At 42.1% G+C, this 23,111-nt stretch overlaps 3 protein-coding genes across 7 annotated transcripts; 2 read left to right on the top strand and 1 right to left on the bottom strand.

The window, feature by feature from the left end:
• The first annotated feature begins 341 nt into the window (after positions 1-341).
• On the top strand, positions 342-6,740 carry LOC121808418 (ubiquitin carboxyl-terminal hydrolase 23-like). 4 transcript variants are annotated; one of them, XM_042208898.1, is made up of 10 exons: positions 342-842; positions 1,608-1,722; positions 1,861-1,971; positions 2,487-2,659; positions 2,762-3,088; positions 3,745-3,870; positions 4,070-4,690; positions 4,795-5,812; positions 5,897-5,983; positions 6,185-6,740. In XM_042208898.1, exons 1-10 carry the CDS (start codon positions 576-578, stop codon positions 6,220-6,222), a joined length of 2,883 nt encoding a protein of 960 aa, XP_042064832.1. In that variant the 5' UTR covers positions 342-575; the 3' UTR covers positions 6,223-6,740. The 4 variants fall into 4 exon arrangements, with proteins under 4 accessions (XP_042064832.1, XP_042064831.1, XP_042064833.1 ...); XM_042208897.1 differs by having other exon boundaries at positions 343-842; positions 5,897-5,990; XM_042208899.1 differs by lacking the exon at positions 1,861-1,971 and having other exon boundaries at positions 705-842; positions 2,566-2,659; positions 5,897-5,990.
• A 4,086-nt stretch (positions 6,741-10,826) lies between these two features.
• Positions 10,827-19,991, top strand: LOC121808459 (OVARIAN TUMOR DOMAIN-containing deubiquitinating enzyme 2-like). Of its 2 annotated transcripts, XM_042208968.1 has the most exons (10): positions 10,827-10,948; positions 11,071-11,139; positions 11,448-11,520; positions 11,646-11,691; positions 12,325-12,433; positions 13,375-13,466; positions 13,563-13,625; positions 19,256-19,374; positions 19,600-19,675; positions 19,753-19,991. In XM_042208968.1, exons 3-10 carry the CDS (start codon positions 11,456-11,458, stop codon positions 19,807-19,809), a joined length of 627 nt encoding a protein of 208 aa, XP_042064902.1. In that variant the 5' UTR covers positions 10,827-10,948; positions 11,071-11,139; positions 11,448-11,455; the 3' UTR covers positions 19,810-19,991. The 2 variants fall into 2 exon arrangements, with proteins under 2 accessions (XP_042064902.1, XP_042064901.1); XM_042208967.1 differs by having other exon boundaries at positions 10,875-11,139.
• Positions 19,992-20,521: 530 nt separating this feature from the next.
• Positions 20,522-22,749, bottom strand: LOC121809576 (BTB/POZ domain-containing protein At2g24240-like). The gene has a single exon (XM_042210287.1). The coding sequence runs from the start codon at positions 22,144-22,146 to the stop codon at positions 20,815-20,817; it is 1,332 nt and encodes a 443-aa protein (XP_042066221.1). The 5' UTR covers positions 22,147-22,749; the 3' UTR covers positions 20,522-20,814.
• Positions 22,750-23,111: the final 362 nt, after the last annotated feature.

Here is a 23,111-nt window from a genome sequence, read left to right as displayed (position 1 = left end):
TTTTTGTTTTAGGCCTTCATTTTCGACGATCGTTGTGCATGAAATGAAGTGCAACGAGACGAATATAGAGAGTTGAAATTACAAAAAATCGAAAAATGCTCTCGTCCGTCGGGATGTCCGTTGAGCACCCACCGGACGAGCGCCTTATCCGGCTCGTCCTTCGCGCGTTCGTCCACCCCATAGTGGACGTCCCGGAAGGACGACCCGCTTGCCGTCCGCTATTGTGGATGATCTAAGAAAAAATGAAATAATTGTAAAATTTGTGAATAAGTAAACTTTTATATTGGAGTATACTGTAAAGCTGTATATTCTCATATTATAAGATACACCTCATCATCTACTCCGATAGTATGTAGGGTTTAACTTTATAAGTCGACGCCGACATTTTTCTCAATATCTCTCATTGTTTCTCATGAAATTCAAATCCAATCACATAATAATGTTTTTTTTTATTTTAGGTGCTTTTGATCAAAACAGATAGTAACTTTTTAGATTTTAGATTTTAGATTTTTTTGAGCTGTGTGAGTCAGAGAGAGGGAGGATTTTTGGATTTATATACGACGGCGACGGAGACGATGATCAGGTCCAACGGGGCGGCCGCCCCCCATGAACCGGAATCCGATTCAGCGCTGTTCCATAGGAGTATTGATTTCCACCAGGCGAGGAAGCATTACAATGGGTTTGGAAACGAAAGTAGCAGTGATTTTAAGCTGGTGACGCTGAACCCTACATCTGGACCGCTCAAGCCTTCCGGTTTGGAAAAGATAACGGAAAAATCATCGGAGTTTTCTGAGGCTGCGTTGGATCCTGAGCTCAGCTTCGAGATTACGTTCCGCCGAATTGTGAGTTTCTTAACAATGCTCTTAAAATATTTAAATTTTCTGTTTGTCTGTATTGTGTAATGTGGTTTACAGTGATATTTAAAATTTTGGAAGAATTTTCATGAGATAGAAACCTAATTGCAGAAGTTCTTGTTTCACGTAAGTGGAAAGTTCATATTCGGTACCAATTGGAGGAAGGAAATTGTACAATGTCTTCAATCTGCTATGCATGCCCTGAATTTATCTTTTCAGTGTTGCATAGAATCTACTGCATGCTTGTGTCTCCTTCTGGTTATTTTCTTTTAAGAATGCATTTTATCTTCACATCATTGCTGAACGTATAATATGAGCAATGCTTTAAAGGTTACCTTAAAATGGATTCTTCCTGTACTGTAGCAGACCAGCAGGCATGCGTAGTAATGCTCCTACCGGCTTCACTTTGCATGGGCTCCCATTTTGCTTCTTTAAATTTGTGATGACTTTCGAAGGCTGTCCCTTGACATCCATAGTAATGCTCCTACCAGCTCTGATTAAAAAATCTCCTAAACTTGACTGCCCCTCTGAAATGTAATGATTAAAATTAAGTTCCTAAAGGAGGAGCTTAAATACCAAAAGTAATAAAAGGAACGAGGTCCAGCTTCACCTACCTAGTTTCACTTGTCTATTGATGAGGCTGTTGGGCGTTTTGTTATTTACTTTACTTTAAGTCCTATCTATTGTGATCTACAGTTTTGAATTCTTCTTTATGGATTCACATACCATGTAAAAGGCTCAAACATATTTCAGGGTGCAGGTTTGCGTAACCTCGGAAACACTTGTTTCCTTAATTCAGTACTGCAATGTCTGACCTATACTGCACCATTAGCCGCCTATCTTCAAAGTGGGAAGCATCAGAATTCTTGTGAGTTTTCCTCATTTTATCAATTATCTATCACATTAGTTTCCTATCTGATTTTAAAAAATGACTGGGCAGATATTTTTTGTAACTCATTTTCTAATACTCGTACTTGTTTATTATGACCTTCTATAATTTATGAAGGTCGTACTGTGGGGTTCTGTGCTTTATGTGCTATCCAGAAACATGTTAGTCGAGCACTGCAGTCAAGTGGGAGAATTCTAGAGCCCAAGGATCTTGTTTCGAACTTAAGATGTATCCTGTCAATGACATGTTCTTTGCATTGCAACCGATTCAGATTGAAAGTTGCAATCACTCTACCAACCCTTGCTATGATCTATCCTGTCTCTGTAAATTCTCTGGTCACTAATTATATGCTGACCAATGTTATTATTATTCTAAAACTTATCTAATGAAAATTCATTGATAGTTTAATATGCTTTTGACCATGAATGATGTTGTACTGGCTTCTCTCTGTTAATGATCCAAGTTAAGCACATATGTTTTGCTTCTTTGCTCTACGGTACTATTTACCACTTATCTCCCTCTGTTAGCCTACTCCAAAGGGCATGACCCTATAATCTAGCATACATCTATAGGCATATCATTTTTTAAAAACTTTTGCCAGGTCCTACTGATGATGTTGCTCAGTTCTTATTTCTTAAAGTATTTAATGTGAAGGTAGTCGTTTAGAGTCTCCTAGCGTCACATAATCATTCACATTGTTGCCTCTTTCCTCCTTAAGTTTGAGTCCTTAATCAAAATATTAGGCATATCTCGGAGTTTTCGAAATGCCAGGCAAGAAGATGCCCATGAGTACATGGTGAATTTGCTTGAATCAATGCACAGGTGCTGCTTACCGTCTGGAGTGCCAAGTGAATCTCCTAGTGCTTATGAGAAAAGCTTAGTCCACAAGATATTTGGTGGTCGATTGTGTAGTCAGGTACTTTTGTGATATGCATTATTTTCTTCTTGTACTGAAGTTGAGGCTCCCAGTCTTTTTTTGTTTTCTCTTTTGTGCTAATTATACTTTGTCATTTCCTAGGTGAAATGCATGCAGTGCTCCCACTGCTCAAACAAATTTGATCCATTCTTGGATCTAAGTCTAGAAATACATAAATCAGACTCATTGTATAAAGCACTTGCTCATTTCACCAGCAAAGAACTGTTAGATGGAGGTGCTAGGGAATATCAGTGTGATCAATGTGAGGAGAAAGTAAAGGCTTCCAAGCAGCTAACAGTTCACAAGGCACCCCAAGTTCTTGCTGTTCACCTGAAGCGTTTTAGTTCATATGCTCCTGGCCAAAAAGTTGATAAAAGAGTTGCCTTTGAACCTACCTTGGACTTAAAACCTTTCGTCTCTGATCCCTATGTAAGTTCTACTCTTTTTTTTTATATCATGTTCTCGACCAATTTAATATCTTAACCTTTTTGTTTATCTAGTGCTCCTACTACCATGCTCCTGCTCATCCTCCTGTTTGGGTCTTTTCCTCCTTGTATTGCCTTAGTTCTATATACTCCCTAGTCCCTCTGTTCCCTCATAGCTGAGGCGGAACTTTTCGGTACGGAATTTAAGAAATGAATATTTAATGTGTTAATTATCTAGATAAAAAATTAAGATAGAGAAAAAAGTAGAGAGAATAAAGTAAGAGAGAGTAAAGTAAGAGTAAGAAAAAGTGTTTGTTATTACTAGGGAAATGACTCAACTATGAGGGAACTTCCCAAACTGGAAAACTGACTCAACTATGAGGGAACGGTGGGAGTAGCTGTTTATCTTCATTGCTATCCGCGTTAAGTTATAATGACCTTGTTTTTCCCTCACCCTCCCCCCCACCCAATTATGTTTGTTCTCTATCAAATGCCTTCAATTTGTTATTTTCATCATATTTCCTCACAAGATTTGTAATCAAGGCCAACTCTTTTTAAAACAGTTCTTTTGAGATGGCCACTGGTGTAACTTGCCACCCTGGACATCCTGGCCTATGTGCATGCATTCTGATATTATGTTTTTTTATGTAACAACTTCAGGATGGGGATCTAAAATACACTCTCTATGGAGTTCTTGTTCATTATGGTTGGAGCACTCATTCTGGCCATTATTACTGCTTCGTTCGCACATCAAGTGGCATGTGGTATTCCCTTGACGACAATCAGGTATGAGAAGATGGCTGTTACTTTTGATGTGGGGATTTTTAGTAATTCTCATATGTTCTTCAGTTAAAATGCCTGTGCCCCTCTGCTGTAATGTGGTTCAGAACTTCAGATACAAACCTCTTCCATTTCTGTTTGCAAACTTATTTCAATTTTGGGTTGAGACATAATTCATGGGTACCATCATTTTGACATTTAATAGGTTTTCCAAGTTAATGAGAGGAAAGTTCTGGAACAGAAGGCCTATATGCTTTTCTATGTTCGTGATAGGAAAGACGTTGGTACAAAGAATCATGTTAATACCCTTCAGAAAGATAAAGATAACATGGTGATGAATGCTATTGGAAATGTAGCATATTCAAAATTGAACATGGAATTGAAAGAGAAAATCCAAATTGGCTCAAATGAGAGAGAGTTAAATGGCTCTTCAGCTTTATCCGGGAGGATAGCACCAGCGACAGCTCTACCTAACGGCAAGTTGACAGTGGAGCCTTTGGACCTTGCGATAAATGACAAGTGTGCATCAATGAAGCCACCAACAAAGTCTCCGCTGAAGGAAGATTCTCCAATGGAATTAAATTCAAGTGTTAATGGTTCTGATGGTGCTTCAAGTGGAGGTTATGTTGCAACCTGCCACAGCATCTTGAGTATTGTAGAAGAGCATAGTACAAGTTCTATTGTATTGTCTGTTGAAATGCCGTCAGGCTGCATGGATAATGACAAGGTAAAACCTAGCGAATCAACTCAGCAGGCACCAGACAGTGCTGTACTCAACAGATTATCTGGAGATCAATGCAAAATGGATCCCCCTATTTCTGAAACGGTATTTTGCTCATATATAGTCGGTTGCTAAAGGCATTATTTTAAATAAATACTGTTACTTTTTGCATTTTTGCTTTCTCTCATTGCTTCTTTTCATCCACTCAGAATGCTAGCACCAGGAGTTTGCCCATGGGAGCTATTGAAGAACCAGAGAAAAACATTTGCGATGGGCGGGCACCTGTCTCCTCTTGCATTGAAGCTTCCTCCATGAAGGCTGTTGGTCCAAATACTGATGTAACTGTTGAAAATGGGCAACGACTGGATGTGGAGTCCAAGTTATCAAACTTACCTGCAGCCACCACTGATCCTATCTCCTATTGCATTGAAGCTTCCACCATGAAGGCTGTTGGTCCGAATACTGATGTAACTTTTGAAAATGGGCAAAGACTGGATGTGCAGTCCAATTTATCAAACTTACCCTCAGCCACCACAGAGCCTGTCTCCTATTGCATTGAAGCTTCCACCATGAAGGCTGTTGGTCCAAATACTGATGTAACTGTTGCAAATGGGCAAAGAATAGATGTGCAATCCAAGTTATCAAACTTACCTTCAGCCACCACGGAGCCTGTCAGACTCAGGATAACTAAGAAGAAAAGCCAGAATCTTAAAGTAAAATGGAAGCTCATGAAGTATCAGGCAGTTGCCACATCACTCAGCTCTAACATTGTATTAGGTGTGGGTCTCTGCTTAAAAATTAAAAAGCACAAGAAACTGAAGAAAACGCATAGTTCTATGCTGAAGAAGTCTTCTGGTCTGAAGGTCATCTTGATTGAGAATGCCTTACCACCAAAGGTGGGGCAACCTGCATCTGTAGAAGCAATTCCTTCTGCTGTTGACCAATCTACCTGCTCCCGTAAAAAGGAAGGCAAACGTGTTTCAGATGAGCAAAACCACAACCCAAGCATACAAAACACTATTGGTGATAATAGCATATTAGGTGCTGCTATTGATAAGGATTTCAGAGAGAGGATTCTTCTCGATGGATCCACAGTTTCTGCTGCAAAGCAGCTTGATACAAGGCTCTCTACTGCTCAAGGAACTGGGATATCTGAAGAGCACCAAAGAGAATTGAGGCAAAATGATATCATGAACATGCTTACCAGGGGCTTAGATGAGACAACTGGTAAAGAACAGTTTTTTGTGATTTTTTACGAACTAACAATATTTATTTTCATTTATTTTCTTAAGTTTGTGTGCCTGATTGCAGTTGGTCGCTGGAATAATAATGGTGCTGCACTATCTACTAAATCTAAAACAAGAGCACCTGGGACTGTGCAGATCGGTTATATTGGTGGTGAGTGGTAAGCAATCGCACACTTACCGAAAGCTCAACTGTTAGATCATCTTGAAATTATTGTTTAAGCATGCCCATCGCTTTAATACAATAATTTATCCTTATAGATATGACAACCATTTTAGCATCTTCCATGGAAGATAAAAGTTTATTCAGTTCTTAAGCACACTCATGTATGGTTGTAACACCCCTCACTGACAGGGATGAGGAGTATGACAGAGGAAAGAGAAAGAAGATAAGGGCTCCTGTTGTTAGCTTTGATGGACCAAATTTGTTCCAAGAAATTGCAGAAAAAAGATCGAAAACAAAGAGATCGAAGCTTGAGAGATCCAGAGATGGGAACCAGCCATTTAGGATATGATGATAATTGGGGGTGGGGGGATGTCTTGACATTCCATGGAAGATAAGCTTACATTTACTGTGTAGTCCTAATGTAGTTATCGTGAATTTTGGTGTTGAGGTGGTGTCACAAGGCTTCCAAAGACCAGTATTCTGCAATTTTTCCTTGGTTTCTATTCATAAGTATGAACTTTCTGGTGATGAAGTATTCATTTCCTGCTTTCAGCTTCATTTTGAGAAGAGGCTGGAAGAGGGTAGGTAGGTAGGGTATATAGGGTGAGAGAGTGAAATTGCATAATCCCTCAAACTGTCCATCTATGTACAAAGGTGCAATTGCATGAATTGATTTACTTCTAAACGTCTGGATTCTGATTTTGATTCACTTGATTTAGAAATACTGTTATGAACTTTATTCTAATATTGTTCAAGTGACTCCCTCAAACTGTCTATCTTTATTTCTACTTTATTCTTTCTCTCACTTTATTTTTTCCACTTAACACAATAACATAAAATCTAATGTTGAAGAAATTGAATAATTAATCACATCTCCTAGACTCTAGTCATTAATCTGCTGCCCCTACAAATGCCCCTAACACAATATTAACAAATTATACACAAGATAAACACCCTTGGACTATCTTATCTACGTGTGCTCCTAATTTCAAAAGAAATACACAGTTGTATTGTACCTCAACTTTGACTTTAATCCTTGTCATGCCTTCCCTCTCTTTCAACCTCAATTAATCCATGATTCTCGATATTCACATCAGCAAATTACGATTTCCAATAAAAAAAACGGATATCTTTGATACTTTAGTTACCTAATCATAATTTCCATTAAAAATCGATCTCAAGATATAATTGTTTAAAATGATATTTTAGGTATTAATTATAAGTTTCTTTAAATCAAAGTGAAAATGTAAAACGGATAATATTTTTTTGAAACATGAAGTTTAGGTATTAATAATAGAATATTCCACACGTTCCATGAAAACAATCACTTTTTTTTTCATTTTGATTCGTCCCACAAAATTTGTCAATTTTTTAATGCACTCCGTTCTCAACTAACAATACTTCAATTATATTTTCTTTCTATCTTTTTTTTATCAATTTACATTAAAACCCATATGTGAAGGTAGGCATGCACAAGGGTCGTAAACCGCCGGTTCCGGGCCCGAACCGGCGGTTCAAGGGTCGAGATATTCACGAACCTGAACCGGCCCGACTAGCTTCGGACGGTTCCGGTTCAGGTTCAAAAACCGGCGGGTTACCCGGCGGTTCAAAACAGCCGGTTTTCGGCTTGAACCGCCGGTTCCGGGCCGGTTCGCCGGTTCCACGATTTTTTTTTTTTTGCATTTTTCAACTTTTCAATTTTAATCAAATTACATTACACTTTTCAAGTTTGTTTTTATATGCAATGTGAGTAAATAAAATTGAAAAAAATACGGCTAAAGTTGCAATTTTATTGAAATTGCATGTTTACAAATTACTCGTTACAAGTTACAACAATTACAAATTGAAAACATATGGCGGTCTTGAAGTGTTAAACAAAATTTAAATACAAATGAGACTACTAGTGAAGAACTAATTACAAATGACAAGAAACGACGTTGAAGTTCTTAAACGTATAAGTGTATTATATATATACTCTTAACCGGCGAAGAAGATCTTTCTACATAACTAAATTAAGGACACCTTTAGCAATTCAACTTTAAATGTTGAGTTTCGTCTAACAATCAACAATTATAGTAGAATTGTCAAAAGTTTCCCTCATTTAGCCGTATAGAGAAATATACTTCATCGACTAGAGTATATACAAATACAATTATGTAATTGTATTTGCATATTTTTAAAGTAGGAATTAATGGGAAAAAAAAGAAATAAAAGAAAAATGACTTGAGCTCAACTTAAATTAAAAATTTAAGTTGAGGTGCCTACGTATCCCAATTGCTCATTTGCATTAGGGAATCAAAGTCCACGTAGTTCTCTTACCTTACTTACCTATTTGGCTTGGCCGGCGGCGGTTGACGGTTGGCCTAATCTTCATCCCCGGTGAATTCATCTTGTGATCCCTCTTGACGATCATTCCAATCATTTTCTTGTTCTCGGACGTCAGCTTTGGCCCAATCATCAAGTAACAAATTTTTCATTACTTACTTGCATGCGTTCGGCTGCCAATCGGGAAACCTCTTCCATAACATCTCGACGACTAGGTCGTCGAGATTTTGAGGGACGCGTAGTGCTTTGATCTTGGGCTATTCCCTTGCCCCGATCACCACGTCCCGATCCACCACGAGAAGAAGACATATTGAATATATTGATAAATGAAAAGTAATATGGACTTGGAATGAAATATGTATTAAGACGTATAAAAGAAGTGGTAAATTATGAGCACAACAAGTATAGTAGTGACTAGTGAGTAGAAAGTGTAGAATTAAACTTGCGCAATTAGAGAGAATGAGGAGAGAATAGAGAAATAGAGATTGAGAATGAAATTCCGAAAATTCAAGGAATGAGGCAAGGAATAATGTAGGAGAAGTGGGGGTATTTATAGGAGTAAAATTGGATGAAAAAAAAAAATTTGAAATTTTGAAATCTGCCGTAAACCTCCGGTTTACCGCCGAAACCGGCGGTTCAACCCCAAACCGGCGGGTTGGTCACGGGTTGCGTCAGAAAACCGCCGGTTTCTGACCGAAAACCGGCGGTTTACGACCGGTTTTGCAGGCCTAATCACTGACCCTACGACCTAGCCTCTGAAAAGTGGCCGGAACCGGCGGAAACCGGCTCCCGAACCGCCGGTTTACCCCGACAAACCGCCGGTTTACCCCTTAAACCGGCGGTTTACCCCGCAAACCGCCGGTTCCAACGGCTATCCTCAACCCCTACGCGAACCCTACGAACCCCTAACCTACGAAACACTGTTCGACCCTTTGAACCGGCGGTTCGAACCGCCGGTTTTGAACCGCCGGTTCAAGGGTCGAGATATTCACGAACCTGAACCGGCCCTTTCGACCCTTCAACCCGCCTGCCGGTTCAAACCGCCGGTTCCGGGCCCGGTTCCGGTTCATGAACCGGCGGGCCCGAACCGGCGGTTAACCGGCGGGCCGGGTCGGTTTGTGCATGCCTATGTGAAGGTGTGACCGTGCAAATGACTGAATCAGTTCGAGCCGGGAGCCACTGGGCGGCTCAGTGAGGAGAGGCAAAGAGTGAACTCGGTTCATGAAGCTCAACTAGCCGTTGTAAACAGTTATAACATATTTGCAAATTAGAGTGAGTTAGTGAATTTTGTACTGTAATCTCTCATATATATAGCTCGATGAATCAGATAAAACACACAACACACACATTCTTCAGCTCACAGTTTCAGTTTGATAGTTAGCTCTACTTGTGATTAGCTTAAGCGTCTCAAATTGTAGTGAGGAACTCATTCTTCTCCTTCACGTTTGATCAATAAATTCCGTTGAATCTTCTCCGTGGACGTAGGCAATATCTTTGCTGAACCACGTAATTCTTTGAGTGTGCTTTAATTTCTTCGCCATAGTTCTTGTTGTTCTTGTTTGATAAGAGCGCAAATCCTTACATCATATCTTCTCTACAAGTTTTTATTTTTATAGAAGAAAGGGAGTATGCAATTATGAAATTTCAATTATTTCATATGCATATAAAATGATGACATTTAGCGATACCTTAAAACAAGGTGACATCATGAGGTTAGGAGAAAAGAAAAAAGTACAATAAAATGATATTGTTGCGAACCTTAGACCATCCACAATAGGAATAGCCCAGCAATAGCCTAGCCACTGCCACATCATCAGCACTAAAAATCCTCCTGCCACATCATCAAAACAAGCAACTAGCCCAGCAATAGCCCAGCCATAGCCTAGCCACATAATATCCACATCACTATTAACAAATATATACAAAATAAAATAATTAACAATCACACAATATACGAAATTTAATTTACGAGACATATACGGGAAAAATTTAATAATAATATTAAAATTTTAAAAAGTACAATAATTTAAAAAAATACATTAATTTAAAAATAAGTGGTGCGAATGAAAATGACGAGCAAAACGCGTATATATAGTGTTTCGGAAAAAAAAAATTTAAATTTCGCGCTAGGCGGTACGCTGGGCGATCCGGGCGCTGCAATAGCGCCGAGCGGACCGCCCAGCGCCACGCGACCGCCCAGCGCTGCACGGTTTCTCTCTCCATTCGCCGGCTGGGCGACTGCAATAGACCGCCCAGCGCCGGCGCTCGGCTGGGCGGCATTGTGGATGGTCTTATCAAAAGATAAGATTTATACACGAATGAGATAATCGAAAATTAAAACTTCTTAATTTAATCATATTTTCGAATCTATTAGATAGTGGCTGACATAACGTCTGTTTTTTAGTAATTGCTTTGATATCATATCGATAAAATATATACTTTGATTATTACTCAATATATATTCAATAGTACGAAGCTTTAGACGAATCCTATACAAACCCGGGTCGGGTTAGAAAATCATTTTGAGCTGAATTAAAAATCTGAGCAAGAAATCATTCTATAGCTGCACAATCAATCCCAAGGCCAAGATAATTGAAAATTTTCGTACTACCATTTTCCCCTTTCCCGGTATCATTAATTGGATACTCCAAAAGCCGTTGCGTAACGATGGCTGTCATTCCATTATAAAACCGTTGCATTATTCATCAATCTTGGCATAGTTGTCCCTTTACCTTTATTTGCTTTTGCAGACTCCACGCAACAACATTCGATTCCAACGCAACCAGCTCGCTCGCCTCATCTTCTGCAAAATATATTAGGTGCCCATTTTGTCAATTCGTTTTTTTCCCTGAGTTTATCTTGATCAATTGGAGCTAAATTGTTAGTTGTCAAGATTTCTTTTTTTTTTTGTTAATTTGTACTGTTCTTTATGAGTTATTGGAATAAAGAACTTATGGGTTGGGAATCTTGATTTTCTCTTTTTGAATCCTTTTCAATTTTCCGGTTAATTTACTTCATTTAGCATTGTATCGTTATCGGTGGCAAAAATTTGTTAATTCCAAATTTATCTTGTATGCCTTGTGCCTAAAAATTGAACGAGAATTGATTTAGAGATTTTTCGTTTCAGGCTTTAAAATGGAAGGCATCGTTGTTAGGAGAGTTATCGCTTCTGATAATAGTTGCCTCTTCAATGCAGTAGGGTAAGCTGGAGTTGTAATTCGTGTTTGACTTGTATTTGATGGCATGATTTGATTTGTTTTGGTTTGGTTTATGGCGGTCACATGCTTTTATATTGAATAACTGAGTTTTGGAATTCATATTGCAGTTATGTCATGGATCACGACAGAAACAAGGCTTCCGAGCTGAGACAGGTCGCCGATTAGATTACATTATATGTTTGCAAATATAGGATTTCTAAACTATGCCACCCTTTCTGCTTTTTAGGAGGGAAATTTGGATTCTAAAACCTGTTACCTGATTTCCGATTTTTTTCCCCTTTGTATGTTGCACATATCCATAGTCGAATGCGCTAGTTCTAGTTGCCATTTAACAAGTGGGGTGGGATTTTAGAGGAAATCAAATTATATCATGACTTTCACATGGCTGGGTACTTTTGGAAAGATTGCATTATGAAATTCATGCTCCTAAATCAATCCTCTTTATAGTTCTACAAAATGTAAAATAGGCAAACAATAATACTTTTATTTTACAAAATTGTTACAATCTTTTTCAGAATCACGATCTTTAAATCTTGATTGTGTAATGGACACTGTTAACTTAATTAACTATGGTTAGAGAGTGACATTGGTGTGGCTAACTTAATTTATTGTATTGAAATTTTATACTCTATGTACTTACTTGAACTGGCCATTGTTGACTTTCAGACTATACATTACATCACAACTCATATAATGAACATTGAGTACGAACAATGTTAATTCTTTGGTTCTTTTTGGTTTATTTCTTTCTTTCTTGACGACAATTGTGATTTTGAAATGGTGAAGGTTATAGCAGCGACAGTTGCCAGTGATCCAGAGAAGTATTCCGAAGCATTTCTTGGAAAGACTAATGAAGAATACTGTGAATGGATTTTAAACCCAGAAAAGTGGGGAGGTTAGTTGGTGCTCTGAGGATTCTTAGTTGGGTTTCTGTATCACATGATTCATTTCTGAATTGCACAGAATTTTATGTTTTTGTTATGTGTTGTATTGGATTCACAATCCATATGTTACCCTATGTAGGAAGTGTGTGCTATGTGTTAGTATTTTGTATGTTGCCTATACAATCAACTCTGGTAGATGTCTTTCGTTGATTTTTGTTTTGTCGAAGTCTTATCATTATCTTCTAAGATGGTGTTTGGTTTACTAGATGAAATAGTAGCAAGATATAATCTAGGATTAAGTTGTGAGATTATTTAGTAGGAGGGGGTTGGCTATGACTAATTATCACATGACTATCCATCTAGGATTAAGTCATGTGATTCAATCTCATGAACCAAACATAATACAAATTTAATAATCTTGCAAACCGAACACCCCCTAAATCTATAAATCAAACACATGGTAAATATTACTATGATACTCAAAGAAGCTTTGACAGAATAGCTATATGGGGTTAGTGGAGGTCTTAAGACATTGCTGAGACTGTGTGTTTTATATCTTTAATTGTGACGTAGCTCCTGATGTAATGTCTTCATGCCCCTTATATTTTGTACAGTATGATTTATGTCTTATGCTTATTTATGTATGTATAACAGCCTTATCTATTGCTAGTTAGGCCGTATTGATGCCTTTTTGTTGATCAATCTGTCAAGAACGGGGATACTTGGTAATTTGAAATTGTTGCTCGAAGTATGTAGAAACTTTTCTTGCCCCTATCTGGATATACACTCTTTATATAACATTTTAATAACATACCTTCTTTAGACACACACAAATTCCTGGCAGCTTAGTGATAAGATGTGAGACCAGTGATTTGTATTCCTCACACGCAAAGAAAAACTTAAAGCAGTGGAGTATGTTCATCAAGGTCTGATCTTTTTCTTGGTTCAATAGGTGCTATTGAGCTTGCAATATTGGCTGATTATTATGGACGAGAGATAGCGGCTTATGATATACAAACCACTAGATGTGATTTGTATGGGCAAGTAAGTGCTGGCAGCTAGGAGTCCGACCTAGGTTCATTCTTTTGAAATATGTCCTGGGTGGGATTCTTAACCATTCATTCATTTGAATTGTTGCAGGGAAAGAACTTTGGGGAAAGAGCAATGCTTATATACGATGGCCTCCATTATGATGCTCTAGCCGTATGGTTTTATCTCTCTACCATTTTTCCTAAAGATATGTGTGCATTCATGAGTATGTGATAGAGTTAAGGCCACCGAATTAAATGGTCACACTAGAAAGGAAAAACACAGATAGAACCAATGAGTGGGAAAAGAGAGAACTCGGCTTTATTGATTGAATACTGTAATGGAAATAAATTGAGAGAACAATCCTCACCAAGGAGGCCTGCGACTACGTGCCCAAAATACTGATTTCCCAAGATGATTTCTCTTCTCTCGGTTCCTCAATATATATAGGCTTTACAATAACAGAAATTGCTAAAAAGATGTAACAGAAAATCAGGAAATATCAGCTAACAACCGCCGAGATATTGTAGCTTGACTTCTTCTTTTACTCAACCGATTGGTTGGGCCAAACTACATTCCTACTTCCACGCTGGTACACTCTCCAGCGCGTATCAACTGCCCCGGCCATCGAAGAAGCCTTGTCCTCAAGGCGGAAATGAGGAAATTGACCCTGCATATACGCCACATCAACCCACGTGGCGTCGTCAACCTCCTGACCCAGCCACTGAACCAGGACCTGATCATGTGGCTCCCCATCCCGAGACACCGAGCGTCGATCCAGCACCTGATCTGGGAGCACCGGAGGGTCTGCCTCCCACAGCGAATCAGGTAAATTGTGGTCGGGCACCTCCGAACCTATCGCTCGTTTCAGCAAGGAAACGTGAAAAACCGGGTGTATACGAGAGCCCGCCGGAAGCTCCAAACGATAGGCAGTCTTGCCTATTCGCGCTCCCACCCGAAAAGGCCCGAAGAATCGAGGGGCCAGCTTCCTATTTGGCGCCAAGAAAATAGTGGCTTGTCTGTGCGGCCGAAACTTAAGGAAAACCATGTCACCCACAGCGAACTCCACATCCCTTCGATGCTTGTTGGCGGAGGCGACCATCCGCTGCTGGGCGCGTTCCAAGTGAGACTTCAATAAGACCAACATTTCGTCCCTGGAGCGAAGGCCGTCCAGTACTGCTTGGGAGCGGACTTCTCCTGGTAGAAGTCATGGATTGTGGGAGGAGGGCGACCATACACTACCTCGAAAGGGGACATGCCGGAGGCGGAATGGGAGCCGGTGTTGTAACAGTATTCAGCCCATGCCAACCACTTATTCCATCGTCTTGGCTGGTCAGAAGAGAAGCACCGCAAGTAGGTTTGAAGGGTGCGATTCAGCACCTCCGTTTGCCCATCTGTCTCCGGGTGGTAAGCCGAGCTCATCTTGAGTTTAGTGCCCGTCGCCCGAAACAATTCGCGCCAAAACGAACTGAGAAAAATAGGATCACGGTCAGAGACGATGGACCGGGGAATCCCATGTAGCCGAACCACCTCTTTAGTGAACACCTCAGCCACTTGCTTGGCGGAGAATGGGTGGCGAAGACCCATAAAGTGGGCATACTTAGATAGACGGTCGACTACCACGAACACACAATCCACGCCTCCAGCCTTCGGCAGGCACGATAAGAAATCCATACTCACATCCTCCCATATGCGCTCCGGAATGGGCAAGGGTGTCAAGAGGCCCGCCGGGGCCTGGGTCTCGGATTTGCTCCGTTGACCGGTTGCGCAAGCTGCAACGAAATTTGTCACGTGCTTGACCATGCCGGGCCAGTAGACGTTCGAAGCAAGGCGTCTATATGTCCGGTAGGCTCCTGCGTGTCCCCCACTTGGGGTGACGTGGAACTCTGCCAGCAGCTTTGGGATCCAAGAAGAGTTGGACGGAACAACGAAGCGGCCCTTGTAGAAAAGGATGCCATGAACCAGCTCATAATGTGGTGCAGCAGGTCGGCCGGCCTCCAACTCCGACTTGATTCTCTGGAGCGGATCGTCTGCTGTCAATGTGGATTGCGCGGTAGACCAGTCAGCCCAAACTGGTCGTGAGAGAGCAGCCAGCTCCAGCTGCTCAGTGTCCCGGCGTGAGAGGGCATCGGCAGCCCGGTTGAGCCTTCCTTCCTTGTACACAATTAAGAAATCATACCCCAATAATTTGGCTGCCCAGTTCTGTTGTGCTGGAGTAGAGAGGTGGTGCGCCAATAATTGTCGCAGTCTTCGTTGATCTGTGTGGACGACAAAACGTCGGCCTAAGAGATAGGGGCGCCAATGCTGGATGGCGAGTACTAATGCCATAAGTTCCTTTTCGTAGGCTGATTTTGCGAGCCAACGAGAGGACGTCTTGCTGAAATATGCGACAGGTTGGCGGTCTTGCATTAGGACAGCGCCGAGGCCACGACCGGAAGCATCGCACTCGATGACAAATTCCTTAGAGAAATCTGGAGTGCGGAGAAGGGGGGCTGTCGTGAGAGCGCGTTTCAAGGTGTGAAATGCTTTGTCTGCCTCGGCTGGCCAACTCCAAGTGCGTCGAGGTGGGGCCGGTTCTGCTTTCTTCAATAAGGCGGTGAGAGGGGCTGCAAATTTTCCATAATCTTTGATAAATCGGCGGTAGTACCCGGTGAGACCTAGGAACCCGCGAATTCCCTTGAGAGTGGAGGGGGTCGGCCAATGCATAACAGCAGAGACTATTGAGGGGTCCATTCTAACCCCAGCGAAGGAGACAATATGGCCGAGGTACTCCACCTCCGGTCGGCCTAATATACACTTCTTTGGGTTAACCACCAAAGAGTGGGTTTGGAGAAGCTGGAAAACCTGTTCAAGATGTCAAAGGTGTGCCTCCCATGAGTTGCTGTATATTAAGATATCGTCGAAGAAAACCAGGACGTGTCGTCGCAAAAAGGGGCGGAAGATGTCGTTCATGAGTCCTTGGAAGGTGGTGGGAGCATTGGTGAGGCCGAATGGCATTACCAAGAACTCATAGTGTCCCGAGTGTGTACGAAACGTAGTTTTGGGGACATCCGAGGAGGCGACGCGGATCTGATGATAACCGGCACGAAGATCGAGCTTACTAAACCACCGCGCGCCGTGTAACTCATCTAGCAATTCTTGGATAATAGGAATCGGGTACTTATCTGGTACAGTCCGCTTATTTAATTCGCGATAGTCCACACAGAATCTCCACGAGCCATCTTTCTTTCGAACGAGGAGAACAGGGCTCGAGTAAGGGCTTGTGCTAGGCTGAATCACGCCCGACGCCAGCATTTCAGCTACCAATTTCTCCATTTCATCTTTCCGAAGGTGGTTGTTCCTGTAGGGCCTGACTGACACGGGCTGTAGGGTGATGCGATGATCAGACTTCCGAGCTGGAGGGAGTGACATAGGAGCGTTGACGACGGCCGGAAATCGAGCAGTTAGCCGGCGTAGCTGCTCTTGTTCTTTCGCTGATAAGGCTTCGCTTAGCCCAAACTGGTCGGGCGTAGCGGCGCTGACCATTGAGCGTAGAACCCAGCAAGAATCGCCCACGTCTAATGTCTGGATGTCGCGGGCCGAGCCCGCCCGCCGAGTCAGGGAGGGGTCACCCCGAAGCACCACTAGTCGACCCTGTACTGAGAACTTCATAGAAAGATCATTTTAGTTTGCTGTGACATCCCCCAGAGAAGCCAACCATGATACACCGAGGATGATATCGATGTTTCGCAGGGGAAACACGTAGCAAGAAATAGTGAACACCTCAGATTCCAATGTTAGAGCGACATCGCTACATATTCCGGTCGCCCGAACCTTAGATCCATCTCCTAATGGGACGGAGTAAGGAATTGTTGGGGTCACCCGTAAGGCCAATGAAGTGGTGAGTTGTTCAGAAATAAAACAGTGGCTATCCCCACTATCTACCATAATCAGCGCCTTATAGCTACCAATATTTCTGCATAGCTTCATGGTTTGGGATGAATCCAACCCGTTTGAGGACATTTCAGATAACTGCAACTCCCCCGAAACATCCTCCTCGTCCAACCCTTCGGATGGGTCGACCTCCTCCTCGTCAAACACCAACACGTTGAGAGTTTTGGGGGGACAACGATGTGTAGGACCGAACTTTAGGCCACACCGAAAACACGTGCCTGCTGCGAGATGCTTCGGGTATTCCTCCGTTGTCATGTTTCGAAACCGGCGTGATGGGTTTCGGTTGGGTCCCCCGCCCGATTGAGAGGAAAAAGATTGGGAGTACCCTTTGGAGACCGGCCGACCAAGAGCAGGGGCCGAACTGACGGCCCGGTTGGAGCTGAGTGAGGGGCCGGAGTCCGGCGGATGGGACCCAGGGGTCTGGTCAATGTCGAGGGCAAACTGGACCGCATCTGAATAGTTAGTGATTTTGGCTGCCTTCATCTGCAACCGAACTTCAGGGCGAAGGCCAGCCAAGAAGAAACCCAGATATTGGTGGTAGGCCAAATCTGGTACCAAAGCGAGGCGCGATTCAAAAACCGCTACATAGTCAGCAAGGGACCCGGTATGGCGGACAGCAGCGAACGCTTCATATTCATCCAGAGCGCCGTTGTTACCGAAGCGTTTCATTAGCTCTTGAACAAAATGATCCCAAGAGAGAGTCGGGGTTCGTTTGATCAAGAGTTGATACCAAGGCAGGGCTCGTCCAGCCAACGCGACCATCGCCACCTTGACCCGATTGGCCGCTGGAGTATTAGAAACCAAGAAGTATTGCTCGGCCCTGGCTAGCCATCCGACAGCCTCGGAACCGTCGAAGGGGGGCATAGTAAGTGACGCAGCGGTCTTGTCCGTGGAATTAGAATCCACGTTGTCAGCAGATTCCTCATCATTTGGCCCCATTTTGCCACTGGATTTCCGCATTTCCGCGATGAGCAGCTCGAGTTGAGAAGCCACCTCAGCTATCCGGTCGTCCGTTTTTTGGGATCGGGCGTCCAACACGCCCACTGACGCTTGCAGCGAATCAACACCTTTCTCCAATTCTGCGGTCGCCTTCTCTAATCCTTCCAACCTGGAGTCCGTGTTACGAGTACCAACCATCGTCACCGCACCAATTTGATAGAGTTAAGGCCACCGAATTAAATGGTCACACTAGAAAGGAAAAACACAGATAGAACCAATGAGTGGGAAAAGAGAGAACTCGGCTTTATTGATTGAATACTGGAATGGAAATAAATTGAGAGAACAATCCTCACCAAGGAGGCCTGCGACTACGCTCCCAAAATACTGATTTCCCAAGATGATTTCTCTTCTCTCGGTTCCTCAATATATATAGGCTTTACAATAACAGAAATTGCTAAAAAGATGTAACAGAAAATCAGGAAATATCAGCTAACAACCGCCGAGATATTGTAGCTTGACTTCTTCTTTTACTCAACCGATTGGTTGGGCCAAACTACATTCCTACTTCCACGCTGGTACACTCTCCAGCGCGTATCAGTATGCTTTTAGGCCTTTAAGTATGTAATTAACTTATACAAGAGTTTTAACTCTATATGATTTGTCTTTTCAGAGTGTAATTCTTGCGCATATGTGCACCAGACTCACTTATTTTGAGTTATTTACATTTGATTAAGTAGGGCTTTCTTTTCTGTTGTAGTCAAGTATACAGGTCACTAGGAGCTTTCTCAAATGAGTTATTTTGTCTAAGTTAACTTAATGAAAGCACTTGATGCCTAAATGGGTGCATCTTGATGTTGAGATTTGTCTCGAGAATCTGGTTTCCTTCAAATATTTATGTGTAATTTTGAATTGAGAGATGTATATTTTAACAGATGTCGCCCTCTGAAGGAGCTCCGGAGGAATTTGATCAGACAATATTCGCAGTGCAGAGTGACCGAAGTGTGGGTGCAGTTGAGAGACTCGCCCTTAATCTTGTACAAGACCAGCAGAGGTTTACCGAAATAGCATAAGCATTTTTCTCGTCTGTTGATTCTATTCCTTCCCTTCAACGCTTTCATGTTTATATTATTATTTTTTATGTTAGGTTCCAAATAGTTTTTTTACATGAGAAGGGTTAATTGGATAATTAGTAGTATGATATTTATTTCTTCATTTTGGCCAAGGTTGCAACCAATTCTAAATGTTTATATCCTTTTATGTTTTTGGTAAAATGGAGGAAGAGGAGCTATACAGATACTGCAAACTTCACTCTGCGATGTGGTGTGTGCCAAATTGGAGTTGTGGGGCAGAAGGTATGAATGTGATCTTGGTTTCTTCATTTCTCGAATTGTAGACGACACAGAACAGAGCTTGACTTTCGATGATGCAGGAGGCGGTCGAGCATGCCCAAGCGACGGGACACGTCAACTTCCAGGAATTCAAATGAGGCCTTCATTCTCTCGAATTTGTTGTTGTAACACTTTGGGAAAATCCCTATCAAACAAATAAATGGTATGGTATGTTGTTAATTCATATAGAAGAAACTCGTTTAATGATTTGCATGATGGTGTTACTGTTACCCCTACTACCATACAATTTGTTTAATTACAGTATATCGGGTTCTGTTAATCCTGTATTAGGGTGTTTCTTATTCACAATTAGCATTTAATTAAGGTGGATGAGCTGAGTGTGAATCATTATATATTTTCTATTCTACTAAAAAAAGAATAAGAAGAGATGAAGCCCAGACGTGGGCGTATATGAGCAGTTTGTTTGGTGGAAAAAGTGGTTGGAATAAGAATTATTTTGTTAATGTTTGGTGAATTTTTTAATAAGTTTCCAGAAACGAGTACAGCCTTCCTTGTAGATGCGTCAACCATGGGATAATCATACTTAGAAATTTGATAAGTTTACTCTTTTTACACTTCAATTTTATGTTGAAGGTCAAAACAACTAAAAGCAATTGAGACTAAAGCAGAAACACACCAAATGTTTGGACCTAATTGCAAGTAGCAGTTCTAACTGCTCACATGCGTGGGAGGTGTTTTATTCCACAAAATATTACAGTATCCAATACTATAAGGAATCATCTTTACTAAAGTAAAAGATAAAAAATTGAAGTATAAGAAAAAAAGATTGCTGCTGCTGAACCAACCCTCTTTGTTCAAAAGAAGCTTGACCTTGTCACTTTTGATGGCCCCATAAAAACAATCAGAATAATCAATAGAGAGATACTAATAGATAGAATTGGTCCCATTTAAATATCAACAACATCTACCAAGACCTAAATCAACTGTTGCATATGTAAACACAAGCATCATCCAGTAGCATCAAAGACAATCCAATCATATACTCTTGTTAGATCTATACACTCAATTTTCACTTTCTATAACCAACTGATATATGAAAAACTAAAATCTAAACCAAGATAGAACTAAGTCAAATTCAAGAATCACATAATTGGAGGAAGCCTAGTCTCCCACACATCAAACACATTCTCCTCACTATGCAATGCAAAGAGCCTATCTCCCCCAATGGAGAAGTCACAGATGGAGCCACCGTAACCGTTCCTCAGCCGCGAAGTGAGCACCCAATCCGGCCCACAGAAGACGGATATGGTGTCGTTCATAGACGAGAACAGCTGCCCCTGGTGCAGGGCGAGCTTAGGGTAGCACGGCTCATCCGGCATCTTCCCCTTCATGAGCCGGCTCCTCGATCTCCACCTCATCACACCCCCGGATCTCCTCAAGTCCATGAACCCAAGATCCTCAAACTCATTCACCACACATATAGAGCCACACTCCTCCATAGCTATGGCGTCCCTCACCCTACGCTCGTCCCCCACGGGCGCCCCTGCATCCGACCACGCCCACACCATCCTCTCCTTGTCCCGAAAGTCCAACAAACTAATGTAGCAATTGTCCTTCCTAGGAAACAGGGTAGCCACCATCAAGCAGTTGGCGCCGTGCAGCCACTGCAGCTTGTCAGCCTCGCCCAATGACCATCCGGGCGGCTCGTAGAAGAAGTCGACTTGCTTCCCGGTCACCTGATCCCAGACACCAACACCATACTCATTGCTCCTACCTCTGCAACTAGCAAACAGCCTATAATCAGAGTAATTCAAGCTCAACGCTCCACCAGTGAAGCTCTTCACTTGATCATCATGACTGACGTGGAATTTGTGTTTCAATTCACCAGTAGAGGCATTGAACAATCCCATCCCACCATCATCCCTCCCTAGCCTCTCGCAGGCGCTCAACACAATGCTGTTGGAGTCCACCCAAACGGCGTCGTTTACCCTCTGGTAGTCGAGGTTCATTGGCGGGTGCTCCTCCATGGCCCAGTCGTAGACGTGGACCATGCTCCCGTGGGCGACGCAGCAGCCGCCATCTGGGCCGGCCCGGATGGCGGTTCCGTCGCCTGGGGCCCGGCCCGGGATGGAGCGGGAGAGGCGGAGGGTGTTGCCGTCGAATGGGCCCCATTTGGCGGCGCGGAGGTGGTCGGAGAGGCCGTAGAAGAGGGCCTCGCGGTGGAGGAGGCGCTCCGGGATGTTTGGGGGGGTGTAGAGCTCCCCCGTGCGGAGGAGGTCGAGGAGGACGGCGAAGCAGTCCGGATTGCGGTCGATGAAGTGCTCGTCGGCGGCGGCGGTGGGGTCCAGATCCCAATTCTCATCAAACATGGCGCCGAAGAGGGAATTCCGCCCCGCGATTGCCAGCGTCGTCGCCGTCGTCTCGAATCGCCTGCCGCCTACGTTGAACTTCACTCTGTCTTTCTGAACTCCCATCGAATCAAATGGAATACTGACTGTAGAGAAACGGGTTTTTGATGCGATTATAAGAGGAGAAATCAATAATTTTTTAATCGAAGGGGGAAGGGGATACGAATTCAAAAGTTTGAAAACTCGTTTTATCACGAGAGATCTTTAATTGAATATCGAATTGATTCTGGTAAATAACGATCGCGCATAAAACAGTTGGAGGAAAGCGCGTACTGACATCGATCAATCAGAGATGACGAGTGCGTTGGAAATCAAACATTTACTATTATATCCGATTATTTTAGGAAAACGCAATCAAAACATGATTCAAACTCAAGCAATTCCATCTGAGGAAGAAGGGAAAAACGACCAGAAAATGAAACATCTCGGAAAATCTGGGGATTTGAGGTAAGAGATTTGGAGAGAAATGAGAATTTCAATTGATTTTGGGGAACTTAATGAAATTGGAAAAAGAGAAAACAGAGCGGGTTTGAGGTGCAGAATTATGGATTTGAACAAAAATTAGTTTTTATAAAAATCAAATGGACTGAAAATGGTGGGGCACTAGTTTCTTCTTCTTTAGTTTGTAGCCGTTGGATCTTTGAGGACTGATTCAACGGTGTAGGGTACTGAGGGGATACGTGAATTTTGGTTAAGTCAATGAAGTCAGTCAGCTCTTATACAATTGGGTCGTTTATCATAAACACTTCATGCTTTTCCAAAATAAATTACTAGTACAATTTAGGTAATCTATTTTTTTAATCATGTCTATAGAATTTAATGCTACTATATAATATAGATTGAAGTATACTTGAAGTTAGGGATTTGAGCTGACTGGGTTGGCATTTAACGTAATATTTTGGGAATCTTTGAAATTTCTATTTTTACATTTATACCAATACTAACTTTTTGTTTTTATTTTATAACTCTGTCCAGCAAAATTGTGTGTTTCGAAAATCATTAACGTGTGATACACATTTGTTTTGGAGAAT

Source organism: Salvia splendens, chromosome 6 (assembly GCF_004379255.2).
Source record: "Salvia splendens isolate huo1 chromosome 6, SspV2, whole genome shotgun sequence".
NCBI lineage: Eukaryota > Viridiplantae > Streptophyta > Magnoliopsida > Lamiales > Lamiaceae > Salvia > Salvia splendens.
The sequence above is the reverse complement of the archived record's forward strand: the minus strand, read 5'-3'. Positions and strand labels throughout refer to the sequence as shown.